Here is a 25,982-nt window from a genome sequence, read left to right as displayed (position 1 = left end):
AAAAAATTCACAAAATTGTTATTTTTCTGCACGAACCAACTTAAGTAAGAACTTGAGACTCCCTTCTATGAAAATCGGCAAAACTTTTTGAGACAGTATGGTCTAGTACTGCGACTTCAAAACTATATTATTCCTAAAAATGTTAGGCGATGACGGCTTTACGGTTTCTTACCAGGGCAGAAGCAAATCGTCAGACGCTGCCTCACCTCTGCCCTGGGAGCAGTGTGACCGAAGTGGCTCGCAGATGTTAAGTGCTCCTTTATATTATTCGCAGAACACAACATGACTACCAATTATATTGAGCACAAATCCGCCAATTCTCCAATTCGCCAGAGCTGAAAATATTTTTTGAGAATGGGGTCCTAAATTCGCATCCACTGCCGGACCGGGCCAAATGGAGAGCAACTTATTCCCTCTTTTTTTGGTCCTCGGACCCCTCGTTTAGGGCTTAGCACCCAAACTTTAAAAAATGTTAGGCCATGAAGGCTTTATGGTTTCTTACAAGGGCAGAGGCAAATCGACGCTGTAAGAAACCGTAAAGATGTGTCGTCGCCTAATATTTTTTAAAGGTTGGGTGCTACGCCTTAAACGAGGAGTCTGTGGACTAAAAAACAGGGAGTAAGTTGCTCTCCATTTGGCCCTACAATACTCAAAAAAAATATTCCGGCTTAAACAGGGAATAGAGTAGGCTTTGAGCTACCTCCACATCTTGAATACTCGATTTAACGTCAACAACAAACCGCATATACTTATTTTTCGAAAACAGCTTGTTCCCATATTCAGTATTATATTTGGCTGCATAGAGAACACAGGAACGAGTAAGGAAAGTAGATCATAAGTGAAGAACGAGAATAAGAATGGACCAAGGTCCCTGGGGAATCCCAGATGAGAGCAGCAACAAAGTTGGTAAACTTACAATAAATTATTTACGGTCAAGCGCCTTCTTGCAAACCCATTCTGCTCCTTCTCAATGAAATGCCCGTAATAAAACTAACATATGTCAGGAGGGTCTGCACGCCGTCGCTCGAGAAAGGTTGCAATCTATGATAGATATTCCAAATAAGTATTTCTAATGTAAGAATTTCATGGACGGACGGAGTTTACTATTTTTGGTGGCATCAAGTTCAGTGAATTGATTGACGTTCCCGATATTCTGCTCAGATAGGAAGAGTGCGACGAAAAGCTTCTGCTAAAACAAGTAATAAAAATGCAAAATTTACAAACCAAAACATAGAAAAGGCTAGAAGAAACCCGATGTACATAAAAAAACATTCCAAAATAGGGCCACAATTTTATCCCCAATTGCTACAAAACCTTGATTGATATTTTTGATCACTTTCTAATTTTGACTACTACTAAGCCTCTGGAATTACTTTCTATTTTCATCAAAGAAATGTATTTGGCCAAAATAACAGTCCTATGCTAATAACCACAAGGGGTTTAGGTTGATTGGAAATGCCCAAGATGATCTGTATATCTCCCATCATAAAATATGAAAAGTCCAAGGTTGCGCTTAAATACAGTTTATATTTATGTAAGATTATGCTTTTTCAAATATTCTCGAAAGAATATTCATAATTTACAATAATTGAGTTGACAGAAGCGAATAACTTATTAAAAATATAAATTTTATATCTTATTCGAATAAAACAGTAAACTAAAACTAATATAGAAAAACTCTCTTATCTTTCAACGGAACGCGCTAATGTGATTAGTATTCCTACAATGTTTCGTCTAGTATTATAAAACTTGCGTTTCCATTCAAATGATAAAAAGGATTAAACGAAAACAGAGGAGTGATGAGGAAGAAAAGCAGCGCATAGAGAGTCTTGTGTACATCGCGTACGAATTCCAGATGACAAAAACCGCAAGCCCCCTTCACCCATCTCGAGCCTGCAATATGTGCTGCGTCCGCCACAATATATGTTTCGTTTTATCATTCGACGACTCGTTACTCGCGAATAATAACACAAACCTCCTAATGTATTATCCTCCGCAATTCTTGATAAATTTTGAATTGTTTATTGGTTCTTAGTTTTTCCTTTAACTTGCATAAATACATCCTTACAATTTCAAATGAATCTAACCGATTGAGCTTAGATAATCTTTTCCGATCATTCAATTAATGCTTAGTGTTTAGTTATGGACTTATCACTTATTAGATTTGCGCTCAAACGCATACTCATTGAAACTTATTCCAGTCATCGATTAACACTCACAATAAACACAGTTGTCGAAATAATTTTAACGAACAGTAAATAAGTCAACTTCTTCGCTTAATTTCTTGCTCTGTCTCTACAATCTCAGTTCATACCTAGTACAAGTACAATAATTAAGTTTAGACACGTGAGTTTCTACAGTTCCATGGCGAACGTCAGCTAAATAAGACCACGCTTTTTCTTGTAGTCTTCCAAGTTTAGGGACCGCTTCGGTGCCGTCTCGTTTGCCTTAGCAACTGGTTTAGGTAGGACGCTGACTGGATTCACTGTAAAGAGAAAATGGGTGTGTTGTCAGGACTGTATGAAGATACAACTAATAGAGAAATATGCTATTCGTTACGAGATAGGTGCAGTTTTTAAAAATCCCTATATTTTCTTCGAATGACAAATGCGCAAACAATATCTACTTACCAGGCAATGGAACGTCCAGATCAATTTCGAAATCATGCAGGGTATACAAATTGTAGTCAGCCGTATTCGCCTTCGGTTTCTTGTCATCTTCTTGCTTCCTTCGACTAGGCGGAGGTGGTGGCTGTGGCTGGGTTGCCTTCACTTCCTCCTGCTTCCCGCCTTCACTATTTTTGTTGAATGTCATCCGAGGCTGTGTAGATCGCCTTGTGAATGGATCTTCAATTTTCATTCCTTTTGTAGCACGAATCTCTTCCATAATCGCCTTTTCTGCTTCCTCTACGTTCCGCTTCCGATTCCGATCATTAATGTACGAGATAAGACTTATACTACTTGATCGACGTTTATCTAGCTCTGACGCCCGATTCTCGAGCTCATCAATCTGAATACCTAGCTGACGTGCAAGATCATCATCGCCACGAAGTAGGGCAGCATCTCGTTCTTTCATTAATATAGTCTTCTTCATAGCGTAGTTGGTCGGTCGCTGTCGGAATCGATTCTTCTCGTCAATAATTTTATTCACATCTTCATCATTGTATTCATAATTCAGAGCTTCCTTGATTTCTCGTTGCTTTTGTTGCAGAGTATCCATAGTTGGCATCTCGATGTTCGATGTTGCGCAAACACTTCGCCATTTCTCGAACTCACTTTCTGTGAAATCTTGATTCGATATGAATTCTAGTCTGAAAACTCGCTCTTGTGCTCCATGCTTCAACCGTAAGCCCCGATTTGTTCGGGATTTCCCAAATTGATAAATTTTCGGTGTTTCCACGACACCAGTAATCTCTGCAACGCGATACACTGGCTTTGTGCCATTGTTTCCTATGCTTATCCTAACAAAGCAACTTGTCACAACCCGCTCAAACATTGGTAAATTTATGAAACGTTCCATTTTGTGACGAGATAATCGAAGTTTATTGAGATCCTCGCGTGTCGTGATGTAGACTGTTTTCTTCGTTGATGTCGATTCATCGTCCGATTCACTACTTGACGATCGACTGCTAACGGAACGTTTTTCAGAGGGTTTGCCGCCCTCTTCCTCCTCACTATCGCTACTACTGCTACTACCGGAGTCGTCTGAGTAGATGTCTGACGCTTTTAGTTTCACAGCTGATTTACCACCGGAAACGCTTTCGAGCTCTTCCTTCTCCTCTTCACGTTCCTTTTCGGCTTGCCGTTTGGCTTCTTCTTCCTCTGTAAAATATAAAAAGCAATATTATATCCAACGCCAATTCAACAGAATCAAATAAGAACTACATAAAATTTGGTAGGAATAATTAAGGCATACAATCTCGACACATCAGAAATTGAAGATAAGCCTTTCTAGGTTCATGTAAACTCTAAAAGTTGGTAGAGGGGCGATCAAAAACATATTTGTCCCTAATAGTATCTACTTGCGAGGCTATCAGGTAAAGCTACAGCAAGTGTAACGGTCGAACAGTGAATATGAACTGAATCATGAGTTTTATAAACGACCAGCAACCAGTAGTGCTAATGAACATCTATCGTGCTAGTTCCCTTCCAATATCTTCATTTCAATTATTTTTTAATTGTTATCACGATCCGGACTAAAATAACTACATATTCTTCGTTTTTTTTAACTTAATTTCTCCGTCTTAGTTTTGTTTTCTTGTTTTTTGATGTCTGAAAACGGCAACTAAATTTAACCGTTCGCTGGTAAGGATTTTTAATTAAGAATATTTAGTTACTCTTGTTACTCCTCGAAATAAGCTCATTTTTACCTTTTTGTGGTGAACCTGGACAGCCATCAGACAAAAGTTTGATAGTAAACTAATAAGAATCCTATCAGTGGGGAAAAAATAAAAAAAAAAATAACGTCTTTTAAAAGTTGCCAGAGGTCATACTTCGGAAGGAATGAGGCCCAGAGAATAATATGACTGAATAAGAAATAGATATCTTGAAAGAAGCAAACAAAAACAAAGGATTTTACACTCAACTGCACCCCCAACAGAGGAAAGCCAGCCTCTCTCCATCAACGCAGCAGCGACCCCATTAACCCAAACATACGTGGAAGACGCATCAAAATATATAACTGCGTAGGAGATTACGATATTTGAGAGTGAAAATTTTCCATGTCAAGAATTGATTGAAAGACGCGGAAGAAAACAAGATATACTAATAAAGTGTTGCGGAAGTAGAGGAACAACAACATGGAAGTAAGAAAAGATGTTTCAGAGTAGACGAATTATTAGACGTTGTGAAAAGTCGCAAAAAAGGCTGGTTAAAAGTGAAAATCGAATCGAAGCAGGCAGAAAGCAATTAAAATGCTCTGACGAAACCGGCAGTCGACTTTTTGAAAAACTTGGAGGTTTAAAACCCAAAAAGGAGGGGTTCGTGGACTACAAGAGAGGAAATAAGTTGCTTCTCAAGTGGTCCGGTCCGTTATCAAGTGGATGTGGACTCAGGACTCCCTGCATAATATTGTAATAATAAATAATCGTTGGCGCAATGTTAGAGAACTTCATTCAAGACCGTAATCGTACACTACAGGATTACAGTGCTCCGTAGGAGATAATGTGGTTGACATTGCACCCGCCCGTGATTATTACCATGATTTGACTCAGGTTCTCATTCACAGCTGAGTCGACTGGTATCCCACGTAAAGTCAGGATACAAATCCCATTGTCACCAAAAAGATTAGAACCTTAGAACGTCGGCCTAAATATACGATGGATTTCACTCCAATATAATTTGCACTTATGTCGTGTTTGCGATTATATATAAATAACGACTTGTCACCGCTTTCGGCCACGTTGTTCCCAGGGCAGAGGTGAGGCAGTATCTGTTGTGTTGCCTCTGCCCTAAATGAAACTGTTGGTCAACTTTTTTTAAAATGACTACTTTAAAAGAGGACACAAACTAACGAAGAGACCTAGAAACCCACACAACAAGGAATAGTGGATTTGCCAACCATATGGAAAGACTAGGCCCTAGGACAAAGCCAAAAGAAAACCCAGGGCTAAAAGCCAACTACCGAAAGCGAAAATAGAAGTACATTATAGAAAACATCAATTTGGATATGGATGGACACAAATAGAAATCACAATAGTGATACGTGTGATCTCAGAAAGTAACACAAGAGGACTGCTTTTAAAGCTTGAAAAGGGCAATTCAGAAAACAAAGGGATGTTAAATAAAAATCCGTACAAATATTCAGCGTGAAACCAGTAGATATACGGGATCTCAGCGTGCTCAGGATTGAAGCAGAGGTAGCAGCAGCTGTATGGAAATTATTCCCTGACTCAGAGAAATAGTAATTTCTATCACTATCCCAAGCAGAAATGGGCAAATCCTAGCGCAAACACCGCCCAACGAAACGCAGAAATTCTGATCAAAGTTGCGAGTATTAAGTTGTTGCAGATGAATATTAGATTTCGCAATGAAGTAAGTTCGATTCTGATGTCTCAATCTGACGACATTGGCGGTACGTGATAGTAGAATATAAATAGTTAGGACGTCATTTCAGTCGTAAATTCGCGCACTAGCGAAGGCAACCAACAATATTTAAAAGGCATTTAGAACAGATTCGGTAAATGAACGGAAGGACACTTGAAAGTGAATGACGAGATCGATGGTCTGATCGACAACGATGAGCTTGGCTTGATGATAGAATTTGATACGTGTGAATCTGACCGAGAAACTGCGGGCAAATTGGGCGTATACAATTAGACAATTCCCCGGGATTTGTGATAGCTTTGAAAGGCAAGAGAGATTGATAAATGAGTAATGCATGAGCTCACTGAGCAAAACATGGCGCTACGAACGGAAATTTCTAGTTCCCTGCTCTTCCAAACCAGAAAGGATCTGCCCAGGATAGAGCCATGTTTTAAAAAGTCGATATTGTACGACATCCGTCGTAAATCAATAAATGGCACTGCGTTCCAACTCGATGAAATGCAAGGGAATTTCCGTATTTACTGACCTACATTGCTCAACAGAGATGAAGTGATACTGCCTTATGGCAAAACACGGTATCATACATCCTAAGTAATGGCCTAAAATTTAAACGAATTGCAGTATGATCCTCTTTCTCTCTCTCATTCATCATATTCGGTTGACAAAATATTTGAATAATTTTTTGACGGGAAAACAATTTGGCAAAAGAGCGGGTTATTTCCGCGCACCCGAATGTTGTCTATGCATCCAACGCCAGTGAAACGTTCACTGTGATAGGCAAGTCATAAAATCCTAGAATAAACAGAGAAGTAAAACCGCTGATGGACTCAACTGGTTTAAAAAATAACTTGACATAGTATTCAGACGAATTTAACACATTAGCTTTTTGGTTACCACTGTCCTGACATAAAGTCCTGCATAACAGCGGAAGCAGTCAATGTAATACATGAATTCAGGGCCACTAGACACACTAATGAGTTGCTGCCCAGCCCCGAGTGAATTTTAAGAGAAATTAAACTCAATTGAAGAGGAAGTGGGGTAAATTGGCAATGGCTCATTATTGTAAGCCATTTCAATGCATATGAAAGAAACGTGCTCTACGGACGAACCCTTCAAAGTCTCGAAGTAGACGAGTATTCGACATGGAAACGAAGCTGTGTCTAATTATTGTAAACAAGGGCTTTAAGTCTATAACCTTTAGAGTACCGGATTGAAAGGGCACCATTCCGGATATAACACTGGCAGGCTGGGAGGTTTTCGAGGAGTATATAGGCAACGATCACAGTAATAACGCAAATAATTCCAGAGACGATTCCAGAATGAATGATTATAATGAAATGAAAAATATGATACAGGCTTTTGATGCCCAAAATTGGAGAACAACGCAGGAAACAAGCCGTTTATTGGTGTATCCAATTAAATAAATGTACTCAAGAGAGAGTGTCTCAAGAGGAGAGGTAAATGCACGAGGACCAAAAAACGGATGCAGACTAGCCTAGAAGAACCCAAACGGCCAAAAAAGCATTGAAAAGCCTAGCGACAAAAGCCAAAAGACGAAATGTGGAATATTCTGAAATGATGTTAATAACAATCCTGAGGGTATTAGAATTTCATGAACAAACTAGGAAAGCACTAATTTACGGTGGAAAAAATAGAAGAAATAATAAATACTATCTTTTTAACCCACAAAACATTAATTAAGCATCACAAATCCCCACTAGACAAAACGCCGTAGCCGCCCGATCAAGGGCTCCAGAAAACAGGAAGCACTCTTCAAAAGACCAAAGCCCAAAAAATTGACGAAAATTCTCTAAAAAATTTACTAGATCTGCGCGATTTGCGAATTGCAGTCAAATCGACCCATCTCTCAAGCGGATGAGACTGTTAATGAAAAGTAGATTACTTACGACAATGTCAAGTGACAAAGTTCGCGGCGCAAACGGTGACTTTGCCAGGATTGACAGCCAGAAAGATGTAGCTCTATATTTCCTGGGACTGGCAGGGAAATTATTTACTGTGTGTTGCTACCCTATGCCTAAGCTGTTAATTCGCCCTAGTACTCAATAATTGGACCGCCTGAAGTAAGCAATAACCCAGAAGCAGTCAGTTTTCAACAATAAGAAAAGAATTGTATTCAAACAGGACAACGCCAGGCTATATATATTGATAACAACCCCGAGAATTTGACTGATGAGAGGCTTGTGAAAACCGATTGCTTCATTTTTCCCCAATAGAAATGGGGGCTTCTGTAACAGAGGCATACTGCAATTACCTTTAAAATGGCAACGCGTTGTCGAACAGAAAGGCTTAAATCAGATCATTTTAAATATGCCAAATTAATTCTTCAACTTAAAGTAAATATAATGAATTTCTTTTTACTACACCTCATACAAAACTGTAAAGCTTCTCATGTTGGAAACTACTATTCACCACGCCAAATACATTTTTGAGACACTGCATTTCAAATATTGCTATATAACTCCGTATAATTCCGTACCTCATGAAGATTAAGCCGATTTTGAATTCGATGAATTTCTAAAGATAAAGATGCTCCATGATATAAACCTCGTTCACTTTGCCCACAACATCCCAACAGTTAAAACAGATCCAGACACATTAAAAGCACAGTGGAGGTTTACCTAGGTGGCAATACGAATGTAAATATAGCTAGAAGAGCACGGCCCAAAAATTTATAGCTAAAAAACTGAAGGGCTCGTTCTAGCAAAAAAAAATATATACGGTTAGAGACATATCTGGATAAATCTCCAAATTAGCGAAAATGTGTTCGCAAGCCAGGAAATTGTCAACTGCTTAGATGCTATTAGATTCTCCGCTGATATTATTCAGCATAAATATGCCGCAGAGTAAAGTAGACTGGCTTTGGCATTCGGATGGATAACAACACTCAATATATCTTACTGTGCGAATGTCAAATATGGATGGAAACGCTACAAGTTTATTGTCGAAGAATGATAATCGCCTTTCAACTAACGGTAGTAGACAAGGTTTCAGCGGAAATAATCCTATTGCTCTGCTGGTCATAGAGCAGAAAAGCAACGCTAAACAAATGGTAGCGCCTCATACCCGAATTCAACAACTGAAACAGCCGGAGTTCTGATGAAGTAAACATCAAAAACCTGTGCCCGCGTCTGGATATTTCCGAAAACTCATATAAGGTGAGAGTTCAACTGCAATGGCGCAGAGCAAAAGTTTTTAGCTTAGTAAGTTAGTCAACAGAAAAGTCCAAAGGGCAAGACGAATCGGCCTACTGCTTGCCGGAAATTTGGTACAAAATCGGAGATTAACCTCGATATATGCAGAATACATATTAAATCGAAGGAAGTACAAGCATCTTAGACCCAAACAGGAAAGCGCACGCTATAGATCATGAAGGGTGTACAGCGCAGGAAACTGCAACGAGCATTTTCGATAATATAAATGAATCATTTTAAGTAACTAAAGCTAACCGAACATGGTACGCAAAATTTGGAAAGCGCCAGGCTGAGTACTAAATTCTATTTTAACATAAAATAAACCAATTGAAAAACGACCGAATTTTTCTCTTTGGTTAACAACTTTATTCAGTAAAATCCAGAGCCTTAAAGCAATTAAACAGGAATATTAAGTCAATAAAGAACGACAGCAACCGGCCGATATCTGAACTTTTGCAATTGCGTACTACAAGTCTACTTTAACAGAACACAAATCAACGCCGACTAAGTAAATTGAATGCCAGATTGATAGTATATATGAGACTACCGGAGCCATGAGGATTATTGTATTCATTTCATTTTAAATAATAAAAACGACGGTTGGCTTAAACTTCCTTCTTATCCGAGACTATCAAAGTGGGGTTTCAGGCAATTTGCCTTCTATAAAGACACAGCGTGAATTTAACCTGAGCAAATTTGATTATATATGCACTCAAGTGACAATTTCATCCTTGAATAACTGGAATCTTGGTTACGTTGTCAATACCGTACCGTGGTATTGGATGTGATGGACATCATACCAGCCCTAGGCAACGACGATAATTTTTACCACCGATTGGAACAATATCGTACTTTATAGTTTTTATTCGTCGATTTCTATATCAAAGTGAAATCACAGTTCATAGTGGTCTGCTCTATTCTCCGCATTTTACTTTTATCTCACCTAATTTAATATGATGCAGAGAAAATAATATATTTATATAAGTAGGCAAGTAGATAGATATACCTTTGATAAGATATTACAAACGCCACCATTGTAAGTTATGGCTAGAACACAGGGTACTCTTCTGACCCACTTTCTCTAACCTCTTAGTGTTGGAAGCAAACAATGAAATTAACAATTATACATTAGTTCTCCACTCGCTGGTGACAACAAAACTGAATAATACACTCCTCTTAAGGCCAAATGAAAATTCAGGGAAAAATTGAAAAAAACAATTTCCTACTAGAAATGAATACTTGATTAAAATTCGGAAAATTTGAAATACATTCTCAAACCACCTTTGACTTGAATACGACTGTCCTGATAAACTTTTTTAAAAAATTGATTGAAAATTTCCCTTCCCATTGTATTAAGTTCAGATAAATTCACACTGATTTACGTTTGTTTTGATGGTGATCGAAGTAACAAAAATTTATGTATTATGAAGTCAAGCCAAAAGCAAGCGGTTTGCGTTTTCACTGCAAAGTGATATTTTGAATCAAATGGATTGCCAGCAATTACTTCTGTGAGATATGAGAGCATTGCAATTCCTCCTTCAACCCTCAAAACCTCAAAAATTATACTTAGAATCATAGAATTGAAATAATAAAACTTGTTGTTTCTTTTTCGTTGGTGTGGGTATTTATTCTTGCAAATACCGATATTTCGGGAACCACTTGTTCCCTTCATCAGTGCAAACAAGTTCTTCTACCCACACCAACGAAAAAGAAACAACAAGTTTTATTATTTCAATTAATTAATCGTTGGAAACACCGCATAATTTCACTCTGATTAGAATCATAGCTTACCTCTCTTAGCTTTTCCTTCCCGTTTGGCTTTCAACAGTGCCATTGCATTGCTTCGCTTGTCATCGGTTTTGTTCATTTCCACATTCTTCTTACGCTCCTTAGACCTCTCCTTAGGATCAAAATACTCAGGTGCCGCTGCTGGTGGTTCTTCTTCCTCTTTTTCTGGGCTAGGCGGGGTGGGAGGTTGAACAACAACCGGTTTTGGAGGTGGTTTAGGCGATGGTGATCGTCGAACAATAACTGGTGATTTTTCCTTCTCCTTTTCCTTCTTCTTCTCTTTTTTCTTTTTCTTCTTATCTTTTTTTGTCTTATCCTTTGCTTTATCACCACGTCGCTGCAATTTCAATTTACGTTCAATTTCCCAACGTGTTCGCATCACATCACGGCGTTCAATACGTTTGAAAATCTCTGTTTCACGTTCCTTTTCGGAAAGTGCATTGAGACGAGCACGATCCTCATCGTCACCCATTAGATTTTCATCGAAACCATCATCGAATTCGGAATCTGAACTGGATGAAGCCGATTCATCGTCGTCGTCGTCGTCATCATCCGACGTGACTTCGCCTTCTTCGTGTTCAGAATCCACTGCCTTTTCACTAGGAGATTTTTTCTCCGGTGATTTTGGTGATGATTTAGCAGATGCTGCAACTTTTGCTTCGTTCCCATCATTTTTGCCATCAGCCCAATCGTCATCATCGTCTGAATCTGAGCCAGACGATTGTTTCGCTTGAGTTTTTGATTTACCAGCTGTGCCGTCAGCATTCTTTCTTTTCTTTGCGAGAGATAAAAGTTCCTGAAATGGGAAATAAGACACAATTAGTAAAATCATTAAGGAAAAATCGATATTTTTGAATGTAGAGCTTTAAATTAATTAAAAATTGTACGGCTTATAGCAATGAGTATTTTACGAAAAAAGAAGTGAAAATGGAGTCACCACTTTCAGTCCATGAAATGTTGACAACGATTTTGGACTTTATAAAACTACTTCCCTTCACCATTCATGATCATTGAAGAATATCAGCTTGCTAGTTGATGTGAGTAGTATGTTTATTAGTGTTATTAAGGAGACGAGACTAAAGTGCCAAGAACATACAAGCACGTCACAGGTGGGGTGAGCTTCAACAGCCATTAGTCGTCAATTTCCCATTTCAGATCCTCCTTTTTCTAGCAATAGCCAACTCGGATCAATCATTTAACGATCTGAATACAAAACCGTCTCTTGGAATCCATTGACATATGGAGTTAAAACTGCTTCTTCATTCACCACACTCTCCCATAGAGTCGTATGCAGAAATTTATCATGCTTTGGCGTAACTTGATGAGTAACGCCAAAGCACAGATTACCACTGAATGGCGACATTTTGTCTTGGAAATAACCCATCTGCCAAATAGATAGGAAGCAGTTATTAAATTTAAATTCAATAACTTTTTAGGAATTTTTTTTCGAAATAATTGTTTAGAAACGATCCACGACCATTAATAACCTAAATACACTCATGGACAGATAACTAGAAACGCACAACAAAAAACAGCATTTCTGTAAAATAGTAGTAGTATTAAATCCATATGATTTTTAGTTAACCCTAACCTTCAAAAGACGTGTACAAATTTGAAAGCCATCGAACTATTAGTTTGTGGGATCGACAGTTTGAAGAAAATGGACAAAAGAAAATTTCGTGTTAAGAAAACATTGTATTTTGGCGAAAGAAATGCTCTTGGAGCCAAGGCTTGGCTTGATAAACCAAATCAACCGTGGAAAAGCGGTTTGCTAAGTTTAAACGAGGCGAAATGAGCATCGAGGACGATGCACGCAATGCACCCCCCAAAGAGGCTGTTATCAACGAAAACAACGAAAAGTCAACAAAATAATATTGGAGAAGCAAAACGAAGTTGATCGAGATAGCTGAGGCTCTAAAGATTTCAAAGGAACGTGCTGGACATATTGTGCCTGAATGTTTGTGTATGCGAAAGATCTGTTTAAAGTGGGTATCACGAACACACAATCTACCAACAGCAACAACGAATTAACAATTCTGAGCAAGGTTCGAAGCACTTCCTCTATAGAAAACCCGAATTCATGCGTCAATATATAACAATGGACGAAAGATGGCTCCATTACTCTACACCAGAATCAAAACGATCGCCATCTGAGTGGACTCCACGTGGTGAATCCACTCCAAAGCGTGCAAAGACGCAACGGTCGACTGACATCAGTATCTTTGGATGCACATTGTATAATATTCATTGACTATCTTGGGAAGGGAAAAATCATGAATACCGACTACTACATAGCGTTGTTGGAGCGTTTGAAGGATGAAATCACTGAAAAACGGCCCCATTTGAAGAAAAAGAAAGAATTGTTTCATCAAGACAATACAAATCAATGAATTGCTTTCGCATCCACCGTATTCTTCAGATCTGGCGCGACTTTTTCCTGCTTTCAGACCTTAAGAGATTGCTCGCTGGAAAGAAATTTGGTGCCGATGAAGAGGTAATCGCCGAACCTGAGGCCTATTTTACGGCTAAAGGTCGTGTCGAATAATTGTATAACCGCTATAATCCTTGTATGACCTTCGAAGGCAGCTATATATATAATAAAATCACATTTTATCAAAAAAAGATTTCTTCTATGTTAGCCTACGAAATTTTCAGTTCACCTGGTGTAAACATGAATTGAATTTTATTTCAATCTTTGCTTCTAGCATTATTGCATTAATTAGAAACCATCAGGTGATTTGCTCTTATTTGTTTTCTGGGTAATTTTTTTCAACACGTGACTTTAGCGGATGGACTTATAAAGAAGTTCAACAAAATTTCATTAAAATTTTGCTATATTCAAGTATAAACTGTTTGTATTTTCGGCTACAGTAGAAATATTATTTTGCATAATAAATACAAAGCATTCCTCGCCAGAAGACAGTGGATCTTAAATCTTAAAACAAAGGCTTTATGATGTGTTCTGTTGCCAATTGGCTAGATCGGCCTTTTTGTTTTGTGCGTAGCGCCCTCAAGTCACAAAAAAATAAAGATCATAAAGGATAATACAGCAAAAAATATTGAAAACTACTGATTGTCGCATTACTTCATTCGCTAAAAAAGACCCTTGTATAGTTTTCAGGAGTACTGCTGCCGGCAAATGATGTGGTTTCATCTAGAACGGTTCGGATGCAAGTACAGGCAAAAAATTCTACTCGCAAAAATAGCCAGGTGAGCTGTATGTATTGAAGAGTTCATCTTTAGTTTATTCTCTAAAGATTATGTACGCCATGTGCGCAAACCTAAAGGCAAAAAATTCTACGTATACTACAAAAAAGACAACGAAATATGGCGAAGGGAGCAATATGTCTCAGGGTGGTGTTTTCTGGTATGCCCTTGTTCCAATATATCTTATTCCCAACACCATGACGTCATTGATTAGAAAAACATTTTGAAAGTTGTGATGATAAAAATAATTGAGTGCTATGCCCAAAACGAGGGGTCCGTGGATAAAAAAAAAATGAGAGTATGTTGCTCTCCATCTGGTCCCGTCCAACATCAGATAGATGTGGACTTAGGATTCCTCATATCCAAAAAAGATTATAGTTTGAACTAACTGATTTTTTAAAATATTATGCTTATATATGGATAACTTTGCCAGTTGCAATAGCAGCGTGGAAGCATCCACCATATTTAATACGTATCAAGTGAATGGTTCAAGTGGTTAGAGCGTTGGGCTGTCGTAGCCAAAGGCCACGGTTCAAATCTCACTGATGGCAGAGAAATTTGTTATCGTGATCGGATGTCGGCTACCAGTCGACTCAGCTGTGAATGAGTACCTGAGTCAAATCAGGGTAATAATCATGAGCGAGCACAATGCTGACCACATTGCCCCCTACAGTGTATTCTAGTCTTGAATGAAGTGCTCTAACACACTTGAAGGCCCTGATCCAATATGGATTATTGCGCCAACGATTATTATTATTAACAAATGATTACATGCTTTTATTTAACACTTATTATTATTTATTTAGATGGTAATTAGTACCGACTGCTGGTTTAAAGTGATAACAGGCATCGTAGAACACCATCAGAATAATTAAAGCTGTGTCGTGAGAACCACAAAACATCGCCGGTTGACCCATAATCCCGTATTTTCGTTGATGGAATGATAGAAGACATTGCAATATCTCATTTTATTTATCTGAATTTATGAACACCTTATCTAAGATCGTGTATCTTACCACCAGGCCCAATTCAACAAAAACACGTAGAATATCCTTGACCGAAAATTTCTACATTCTGTAAAAACAAATGTTGTGTCCTCCCTTCATATGGATGCGGAGCTCCCCTTAAACAGCACAAAATGGCGTCACTTGCTGTGTGTAAAGGGAACAGCAGTCCACACGCTCTTACCAATTTCCGTGAAAATCGGTCCAGCCGTCTCTGAACAAATCGAGCATGACAGACAGACAAACTTCGACGTGATTCGAATAAGGTTTTGTTTCACACAAAACCTTGAAAAAGAAATAAGAATTTGGTAATTGCATCTTCACTGTATACATATATTGACGATATAATTACCAAATTCCTCCTCATAGTATGAGACCATGTTCACTTCAATTTCATCCAGTCACAACATTTCACCTTGTCACAAAATTTAAAGAAAAAAAAAACAGGATAATCCTTCCTTATCTTTCTCATCATATAAATTAAAAGTGGAAGAAAGACAAATTGCGTCCTAATCATATCCCAAAAGCGAAAATTATATGAACGAAAGCAATTTGAGCCCCTTACAGTGAATATAATTCAATGGATAAGGAGTATGCCGGGTCCGGTTTGTGCAATTCGCAGTTATTTATTACTGTAAGTCTCGAATAGAATAGCATCTCCCCAAAAGAAGTTGGATATACCTCTCTTCTGTTATTCCGAAGCTCCATAGCAGGCATATTCGCCCGCTAAAACTCATTTCTATTGAGGTCAAGACCAATATCCCCTTTCCTAAGTCTCCAGACTACAACAAAAACAAATCGATGCTGTTCCAATCTCCGAAAACAACTTTATTTTACAATCCCATAATTTCTCTAAAACATGGAATAATCTCTTTCGTCCGTTCGATGTTTAATAGGCAAGTGGGGTCCGCAACTATATTAAGGTAACTAACGTAATATTCATTTGTTAGTCGGTTATAAGACGGCATGCATCATTGATAGTGAAAGTATAAAAACAGGAAACTTGTGCATATTCACTCGCGATTGCGAATCAGATTGCATTGCATCTAAGTGGCATCATCTCAAAGAGTTTCTGTGAGTGGTAAGTGTTATTTATCCAAGTGATCCCAGAGTAAAATAGTAATAAATTGAGGTGTCTGTTAGAACGTGTTCTTTAGGCATAAGGGATTCTCAAAGTGTAAAGTGTTATGTAATCAAGGATTCGCATAGCTCCATGCAGTTTTGCTCATAATGCATAATGCGAACTTTCTCTGCGGAATGACCAGTTTGCATTAGTTCAACGGAGCAATCTATTGCATAACCGAATGTGAGCACTGAATTACTGGATATATATTATGTTATATAATATGGGAACAAGAACGAAGTTATCAAAAGCTTGTGAAATAGTAGATTGTGCCCATTCCAGAAAGTTGTCTTTTCGTTAACGGAAAGATCAAACAATAAAAGACAATTTCCGTTGAAACAAATCTGAATATCGTGTAAATTAATCCATGGTGGTGGGTAGTGTTGTTAGTGATAGAAACAGTTTTCTTATATTGTACATTAAAGCAGTAATACTTTTATTTCCATCTTGAAATGAACCACCCCTATCCAAATATCTGCTAATTCAATTGTTCTATTCTATCGAGAGGACTGTTTACACAACCCTTTGCCAGTTACGAGCTTTGTTTCTGGTCAGTCCCGTCTAATCGTCGTGATTTATTACTACTATTAACTGCTTTCAATATCATTAAAATCCGTCGTTCTGAATAGATTTTTCTATTTTTTTCTATGACTGTTTGATTTCATTCCAAAATATTTTTCTGATCCTAAACAACTTTTTTTCTAGGCCTAAAATGTTTTACACTGTTATCTTCTTCCTTTTTACCACTGCCCTTTGGCTGTTTTTGGATTCTCGAAAACCGAAAAACTATCCACCAGGACCAACTTGGTATCCAATACTGGGCAGTGCCCCTCAAATAGCTCAATTAAGAAAGAAGCATGGACTATTTTGTTATGCCGCAGGGGAATTGAATGACACTTACGGCAAAAAAGGAATTATTGGACTGAGAATAGGAAAAGATAGACTTGTTATCGCCTACTCGCATCAGGTATCTAAGGAGCTATGCTACAACGAAGATCTAGACGGACGACCAACAGGCATTTTCTATGAAACGCGTACATGGGGAACTCGAAAAGGGATCATTCTTACGGATGAGGACTTTTGGAGTGAACAACGTAAATTTCTTGTCAAACATCTTAAAGAATTTGGATTCGCTCGTCAAGGAATGGCCGAATTAGCACAGAATGAGGCGCAATATTTATTCGAGGACGTACAAGCCATGGTCAAACAACAAGGTGGCAAGTCTGCAATTATTCCTGTGCAGAATTTGTTTGGTGTTTACGTGTTGAACACTTTATGGACTATGATGGCTGGAGTTCGATATGACCGACAACATGATGAGCTCAAAGAAATTCAATCACTTTTTCATGACCTCTTCAAGAACATCGACATGGTTGGATGCATGTTTAGTCACTTTCCCTTCTTACGATACATAGCACCAAATTCAAGTGGTTACAATCATTTCCTGGAGCTACATGCAAAGCTTTTTAGTTTTATAGCGAGAGAACTGGAGAAACATAAGAAGGTATTCCATCCGGGAAACGAACCAAGGGATTTGATGGACAGTTATCTTCAGGAATTATCTGAACCCAACATAAAAAGCAGTTTCTCTGAAAAACAGCTTTTAGCAGTTTGCTTGGATATGTTTTTGGCTGGTTCAGAAACTACCACTAAGTCTCTTGGATTTGCCTTTTTATATTTGACTCGTAATAAGGATATTCAGGTAAGAATGCAACAAGAGCTGGATGCTGTCATTGGACGAGGAAGATTACCTTTATGGGAGGATAAGGACCGGTAAGTACACTATTAACGTTCATCGTTCTTACGAGAACCTGAAAAATTCTGACTGAACACAGGCAAGCACAGAAGGATAGTGAAGCGATTTTGATAGCACTTTGTTTTTTATTGATCTATAAAACTAAAACTAACTACTATTATATAAAGATTAAATTTAACACTTTCGAATTTTAAAACCTCCAGGAAATATGAAGTGCCGTCGAAATTTTTCCAAATGTCCATTGGCTCTTTCCAGCATTACCTAAGTTCAATCTATTTTTCATTATTCTACAGATTGCCATATTGTGAATCGGTTATTTACGAAAGCTTACGTTTCTTCGCTGGTTCGAGTTTTGGCATCCCTCACCGAGCACTTCGCGACACTCAACTAGCTGGCTACAACATACCGAAGGTAATTATTCAAAATTCATTCGAATAGAAGAAATAGGCTGCCCTCTGTTTATTTTCAGGATACAATGGTTATATCTTGTTTCACGGGCATGTTAATGGATGAGAGAAATTTTGAAGATGTACGTACGTTCCGTCCTGAGCGTTTTATTCAGAATGGAAAGTGTGTGGTACCAGAGCTGTTTGCTCCATTCGGTGCCAGGCATCGGCGATGCATGGGTGAAAATATGGCGAAGCAGAATCTATTTTTATTTATAACAACTTTAATACAGAATTTTACTTTTTGTGTACCTGAAGGGCAACCGATGCCGGATGTGACGCCCCAAGATGGAGCTACACCAAGTGTTAAGCCCTTTACGGCGAAAGTCGTGCCACGTTAAAATGCAATTTTAATAAATGATGATTTTCGTGATTTTGTGCAAAATACATTGATTAGAGTTATTGAAGATGCTTTTTAATAAAAAAGAAGCAGGTTCTGAATTTCACGGCGCGTACCCACCACCACCGTACACATATTCGAAAGTTGCCCTTCTGAATGTCAGGCTTATGCGTTGACCAAATTCTTCATTTGTGATAGTATCAGGCCTGCGTACTTCGATGATATGACGCAGCTAGATATTAATGAAAGCTTCCAGATATTGAGTAACAGTGGGGTTAACTTTCCATGTGCTACTCCCATATAGCAACACTGAAAGAATACTAGCACGGAACAGTCTCAACTTGATCTTGGTGTTGAGATGCATTTTCAGAATTTAGACAAGGCAGCGAATGCGAATCTAGCACTGTTAATACGTCCGGCAATATCCAGTTCCATCCAACGCTTCCTATATATACAAATTGATCGACGTTCGATGACCTGTCAGACTGAGAACCTTGGTTTTGTTGGTGCTTATCTTCAGTCCAACTCTACTCGCTTCTCTTTCCAAAGCCAGAGCTTTATAACAAGATCCATGACCCGGTGAGAGAGCAAACAGATGCCAGCTGCTTACTGCTATGTAATTACTTACCCTACCCAACATTCTTAAAAAGAGAGTCTGTCAAGAGAGAAATTAGTGTCCTTTGTCTACAAAAGTTGAAGTCGAAATTTCAGATCAATTAATGGAACGATTTAAATTTGAAATACAAAACATGCACCACCTATTCCAGTCAATGGATTTTGGAAGCCCTTATTAAACAGGGGGAATTATCAATATTTAATCTCGAAGTATGAAATTAAATAAAGAAATTTGACTCTTCTTGTCGTTTTTCTAATAAGAACAATATTTCCGATTTCCAAATGCCCATGCTAACTGACTGAATATAGGTTTTAAAACAATTTAAGGATGGAAATGGTCCAAGTACCTGATACAAACCAGGGTTATAAAACGGGGCGAGCGTAATGTTGACCTCAGTGCCAAGTTCGAATTGGATAGTTGAACCGCTAATTATAGCGCAATAAGAGTACATCGAAAATCGTCGAACATCATTACATACCGTCAATGTCGACTTTAAGCACTGTGCTTCAACTCCCTCCGGGGTTTCCTTAGCGAGTGGGTATTGTGTAAATATGATTCGGTGCATAGCGTAAATAATGAAAGTAATGAGTTGAATTTGATGATGAATAGAACTGTTTATAATGCGATTTGCAACTTCGAGCTTGGTGCTTTGACACCGTCATCGCAAACATATAGAATGGTGTACTAATCATTCAGCACAGGCTTAATCATCTACATAGACTTTTGAGCCTGGGTTTTAACCAAACCATAACGGTCGTTATATCGCTCATGGATTTCTTCGTTGTGTATCCTACGGACCGTTCACTGCCCTGTAGGGGGCCAGAAATACTAAAAACAGGGCGATGGGTTGGCTGCTACCTTGCAGGTAGTGAGGAAAATTACAGCTTCCACTCGAGGAACACTACTCATATAATAAATGAAAGATAACCTTCATAGACTTCTTGACATCAATGAAGCATTTCTCAATCTGCGGTCAGAAAAGTACTTAGATAAAAAAAAGTTTCGGAGATACAAAACAATGTGCGGGTGTTCGCCTTTGTGACTTAAAACAAACTTTCAGAATGCAAACCTTTGATTCTTCTAAAGATTGGAGAAGACTGCGACAACAATTTAACGATGAGTTGTATATACTTCCACCACTCCTCACTCTTATAGAGTTCAGGAGGCTACAATGGGTCACCAGACCTCGTGAACTTTAGGATAACCGAAAAGGTTAGAGGGAGGCCTTCTTTGAGGTTGTAGAGCTATTGATGAATGGATACCCCGTTATTGACATTAGGATTGACAAAACCAATAAAAATTGTTTATCTTACAGCTTTTTGACAGGCCTCAGCTACGGACACAGATGTTTTGTGAAGTGTTTCTAAGAATTTTTCATCTCCCTTACATGGTTCACGGGAGATGAAATACTAGCACCCTTCACTTCAAGAAACGCAATAGTCCAGCAGCGAATTAAATGATTGCAGATCTTACACAATTTTTACCAGTGGCAACGAACCCAGAAACGGAATTCAGTGTCGACTTCATTATGCACGCATTTAAACTATTGATTTCAAAGTGATTAATGAAAGAATCTGCTTCAAATGTTATTAGTTACGAATTCTACATCCAGCAGGACAAAAATTTGAACGTATCTGCACTAAAAATAGCACGATTTGTTTCATGGACACATTATAGGATATTCACAGTGAAACAAACGATTATGGCCCAAGACCCATTTACTTGGCCAGGAGCAAGAATATAGAAGTAAGCTTCTTAATCAAATAGACCACATTCTTATCCAATAAAGGAACCTCCGCAGGTATAATACTGCTCTCACATAACGAAAAAAAACGCACTAAACCGAATTGGACCCGTACATTTGTTTATGTACGCACTAGCATGAGTTAGACTCCTATGCTAAGCTTAGTATTTCATCAGACTCGCGTCAGTCTGAGTGACAAAATTATGGCAAGCCGATCGTGTAGTGATGGACTAATGAAAATTTAAGTTTTTAAATGAAATCTGCCAGATTGACTGGACTGATGATAAGTTGAGTATAGTGCAGTTTTTACTGTGTTGTTATTCGAAATATGACTCCCGAGTGGTTCGGATCTTGAAATGCAGGCAATAAAAATGGTTTTTGTTGTCTTATTTATACCGAACACGTCAGTCCATTTTTGATGGATTGACTTATGGCAGACTGATGAGATACTGACTGTGTAAGGTGAGCCTAAAAGAACTAAAAGCACACATTACCAATTACTAACTGAAAGACACAGAAGCATAGAAGAACTCAGGTCATTGGTTAAGAAAGTCTGCAAATGTAAACAACAAAATTTAATAAAAAGACAGCATATTTGATTAAAATCGTACAAAGCTCCGGAATGCCAGTCGAACTTGAAGGGAGGGAGCTTAACAGTCGAATTTACAAATAAATCGGTAGAATTTAGATTAACGAGCCTCGCGACTGATCAAAAAGTGTGCATGAGGTGACTACGCATCTAGATTTTTGGTGCCATAAAGGAAAAAGAAATCAGATAAAGCTCCTGAGTGAGGGTGAATGCCAGTAGCAGACCAACAGCTATACGCATAGAAAAATACGTCTCACTTCACCTAGATTCACCGACTCCCCGCTACACATCTTCATTGGCCAGGATTCAGATAAAAAATAAGAAAGTAGACCTATCAACACTTGAAGACGTCATGAACAACCTTAACCTCCCTGTAGATCGCTGTCGTCATATTATGGCTCGTCGCCTACAGCAAACTGATGCTGGACGGTGATTCAGAGAATGTCAACAATGGTTGTGGCTGATTGTCCGGAGGAGTTGGTAACTGCGGTGATTAGGCTAGAGACTCGGAAGTTTGTGAATGAATGTGAGAGAATCAAAATTCCGCAAAATCTCAACAAATCAAAAACCATTATTTTCAAAAAAGGAAATCGATCGATTTCTAGACGCCCACGACTACGATTCTGAATAGAAACAATAACGAAAGGCAGTGCTACTGTGAATTAAGCTGTTAATGTGATTGGGGCAAAATATTTATTCGGTGAAATAGGCTGCAATTGAAATTCATATTCAGAGCGATTCAATAGAGCAAGGTTTTTTAATTTTGTTTTTTCCGTGGGTCCCGGTAAGCTACGATGACTCCCGACACGAACGATATGCCAGGCTATTGCCTATGATGCCAGCGATAAATCGAAAAAAGTTAGTTGATCAAGTACAAATATATTTCCTTAAGTTTCGTGACGGCACTTGCAATTATGCCAGAGTCTGTCCGAACAGACAGGACACCTGTTGCAAGCTTAAATGAATGGAGGAGAGCATTTCGGAAAAACTAATAGCTATTCTCAGAGCGACATATGATGGCGCAAAATGTCAAGTTTTGTACCGAGATAAAATCTCGGAGGCTTTTGAGGTCCAAAGCGGAGGTCGCAGGGGTTGCACCTTGGCCGAATGGCTGTGGATTTAGAAAGTACAGTTGGACTGAAAGTAATAATAATAATCGTTGGCGCAACAATCCAATTGGATCAGCGCCTTGAAGGGTGTTAGAGCACTTCATTCAAGACCGTAACGGTACACTATAGGATTACAGTACCCTATAGGATTCCATGTGTTCAGCATTGCGCTCGCCTGACATTATTACCCTGATTTAATTCAGGTACTGATTCACAGTTGAGTCACCTGGAATCTCACGTCAAATCACGATACAAATCCCCTTGCCACCAGTGAGATTTGAACGGCGACCTTCCGTACTTCAGCCTTGTGCTCTAACCACTCGGCTATCCGGAAAACACCAAAAAAAATAAGGCTCTCAGTCTGACGGATCGCCACTTTCCCTATCTGTATTAAGAGACCATCGATCAATTTGTATATCTAGGAAGCGTGGTTTCTGCTGACGGTAGCTTCGAACTGGAAATTGATCGATACATTAAGAGCGCCAGATCCGCTTTCGCTATTTCGTCTTAAATCTCGAAATACAGGTATTCACCAACATCAAGTTGAGAAAGTTCTGTGCTAGTGTTATTTATGTGTTGCTATATAGGAAAGTGAACATGAACGGAGTACGCTGGCCTGATACTGCCACAAACGAAGAACTTGGTCGGCGGCCAAATCTGGCACTCGTACGCACTGTAATCGGTTACTCTAAGACTCCAAGACTTGCCTGAAATAATCTCAACCGCGTATGGGTCAGGTCTCAAAGGTCTTGAATAGAAGGCGGAAATCACACTGTAAGAAAGATTCACAACTCCATTGCATGACATAACCAGCAATCCACTGCTCTAGGGCGGACGACGAGTGGAGCGCCCAGAAGCACATGTACAGACCGTATTCTTCTCATGAAGACCGGGAAGGAAGAAATGCATGTTAGCGGCTTATCTTGGTCGGCTGGACTTTTTTGTTCTGTCAAATATCTGATCTAGATGTAGACGCGAGGCCTTCAAATCACCAATCAGCTTATTAAGGTATCGCTGCTTCGGCTATTCTTTCGATCGTTTCCCATCGGCTTCAATGTTCAAACCAATCTTGGCAAATTGATCATACCATCGAAGATGCCTCTCGCAATTATTTCACGATGGGTACAACCCCAATCGGTCGCGAATATCCTCAGTTGGAGGTGATCATGGCATGTTACACTACTGGTCCAACGTAACATCTTCGCCCCCATTGCCGCGAGCCGTCGTTCATTGACGGCAGGGCGGACGGCACTCTGATAAATTTTCGATTTGAGACTTTCGTTGATACGTCGACCTCAAAGGACGTCAGTTGTGAAACATCGCTTCGTCCAGGTTGCGCTAACGCATTAAGAAATTTCATAACGCAGTTTATCATTAATTGATTCGAGATCTGATCATTAGGAATTAGTATGATTGGCATACTAAACCCGTAAGTGCTGGAGCTGTGGTTACCCCTAAAAAGGTTGGTAAACTCCAAACACATAACTGGTCGAAAACGAGGGTTCATGAAAAATCATCTCATTATATGGATACTTTATCAGACAAACTGGCTGGGACTGAAAGGTTTACGATACGTTACATTACTGCAAAAGGGTAGAATGAACAAATCATCACAAAGCTCAGTCTAATTCGAAGTCGCATCTTCTACTGCTAGCTAGCTACTTCGATTAGTATTGTCTGCAAGCATTTTGCTTGAAATTTCGTTATTTCCGGCAACTTTGACCACACCCTTCTGATATAGATTTTGAATCCGGTCACGGTGAAGAAGGATGTTGAGAGAAAAGACGTTGTGCTGTGTTGTGATTCGTTTCTTATTTATAGAAATGTACCACAAACTACGTGCAAAGACATATCCCCACCTCGCCCACGACTCACTACGATTCTGAAGAGAAACTATGACGTTATTAAGAGATACATGTAAGGACTATAAGCCTAAAATTTCCAAGGCAGTGTTACTGCAAATTAAGCTGCCAATGTGCAACGGGAAATTATCCAGGGTCAAATTGGTAAAATATTCCGGGAAATTGGCCGCAATTGCAATTTTTGTCGGAAGCTACTCAATAGAGCAAGGTTATGACAACAGCTGGGAATGCACCGCCAGAACGATAGAATTAAACGTTCGAGAAGCCTCTGCCGTCTAAACGACACAAATTCTTATTTCAAACAAAACTTCAATAAACGTATTGAGCCGGTCTTGTGACAGCATGAAATTGCGACGTAGATACAAAAGCCGGTAGTGAAGCGTTTGAATGCGTGCTAGGCCACACTAATTCCGTGGTTAGGCTCAATAGCTACTTTTCATAAATGAGCCAAAATTACAAACACAGAAGGAATTCAATATTATTGAAGAATTAGGTCAAATTTGCTGAGGCGCATAAACGGTGAAGCAGGAATTCGGTGAAGCTGATTTTGTAAAGGGGAATGCGCAGTTTTTACCTTGAAAAGTGAATGAATTTTCCCTATACATGCTCAATATGAATGTTGCATTTTCCTCAAGGAAAAAACCTCAAGTGAGAAGTTCCTGCCATTGTGAAACGTCAAACGTCCCGAGTGACATCTCAAATTTGACGAAAATAGAAAACTTTCCACACTTTTTCCAGGGAGTTTCTATTCCCATCTTCCTCGGAAAATCAATTACATACAATTCCAACTTGTGTTCTTTTCAGACAAGAAGTCGCCAAACATCGCATTACATAAAAAACTCATTACTGAAGACTTACCGAATCCAAATCAGAGCCAGACTCGCTAGAGCTGCTTGAATCCGAATCAATCAGGGGCTGATTCCTTCGCTTAACCATCGTTCTAATTAATTAAATGTTTCTCACAATTCGATACCCTCTTCACTGAATTCGAATCAATCGATTAATTCGCACTAAAAACCATAAACACGAGCTCGAAAACTCACGTCTGAACCCCGCACTAGTACGAACTCATCTTCACGGCGCCTTCAAAACCTTTGCAAAATATAGCTTTTCATTTTACTCGTTTGTCGAACATGTGGTTG

The 25,982-nt window shown here is 38.9% G+C and overlaps 2 protein-coding genes and 1 long non-coding RNA gene across 8 annotated transcripts; 1 reads left to right on the top strand and 2 right to left on the bottom strand.

Annotated features, from left to right (window-relative positions):
* Positions 1 to 1,507: 1,507 nt before the first annotated feature.
* Positions 1,508 to 25,946, bottom strand: LOC119654909 (RNA polymerase-associated protein Rtf1). Its single transcript, XM_038060537.1, has 4 exons — positions 25,699 to 25,946; positions 11,048 to 11,840; positions 2,631 to 3,821; positions 1,508 to 2,485 (listed from the first exon to the last, which is right to left on the bottom strand). The coding sequence occupies exons 1-4, from the start codon at positions 25,774 to 25,776 to the stop codon at positions 2,379 to 2,381; spliced, it is 2,169 nt and encodes a 722-aa protein (XP_037916465.1). The 5' UTR covers positions 25,777 to 25,946; the 3' UTR covers positions 1,508 to 2,378.
* Positions 9,593 to 10,893, bottom strand: LOC119654912. 2 transcript variants are annotated; one of them, XR_005249862.1, is made up of 3 exons: positions 10,538 to 10,893; positions 10,263 to 10,481; positions 9,593 to 10,199 (listed from the first exon to the last, which is right to left on the bottom strand). It is a non-coding gene; the product is annotated as an uncharacterized LOC119654912 (long non-coding RNA). The 2 variants fall into 2 exon arrangements; XR_005249863.1 differs by having other exon boundaries at positions 10,263 to 10,478; positions 10,538 to 10,892.
* LOC119654910 (probable cytochrome P450 303a1) lies at positions 15,596 to 19,119 on the top strand. 5 transcript variants are annotated; one of them, XM_038060538.1, is made up of 5 exons: positions 15,596 to 16,178; positions 16,237 to 16,329; positions 17,084 to 18,151; positions 18,428 to 18,545; positions 18,604 to 19,119. In XM_038060538.1, exons 1-5 carry the CDS (start codon positions 16,057 to 16,059, stop codon positions 18,919 to 18,921), a joined length of 1,719 nt encoding a protein of 572 aa, XP_037916466.1. In that variant the 5' UTR covers positions 15,596 to 16,056; the 3' UTR covers positions 18,922 to 19,119. The 5 variants fall into 5 exon arrangements, with proteins under 5 accessions (XP_037916466.1, XP_037916467.1, XP_037916468.1 ...); XM_038060540.1 differs by having other exon boundaries at positions 15,598 to 16,178; positions 16,237 to 16,336; positions 18,604 to 19,118; XM_038060539.1 differs by lacking the exon at positions 16,237 to 16,329.
* Positions 25,947 to 25,982: the final 36 nt, after the last annotated feature.

The sequence above is a fragment of the Hermetia illucens genome, chromosome 4 (assembly GCF_905115235.1).
Source record: "Hermetia illucens chromosome 4, iHerIll2.2.curated.20191125, whole genome shotgun sequence".
Lineage (NCBI taxonomy): Eukaryota > Metazoa > Arthropoda > Insecta > Diptera > Stratiomyidae > Hermetia > Hermetia illucens.
The sequence above is the reverse complement of the archived record's forward strand: the minus strand, read 5'-3'. Positions and strand labels throughout refer to the sequence as shown.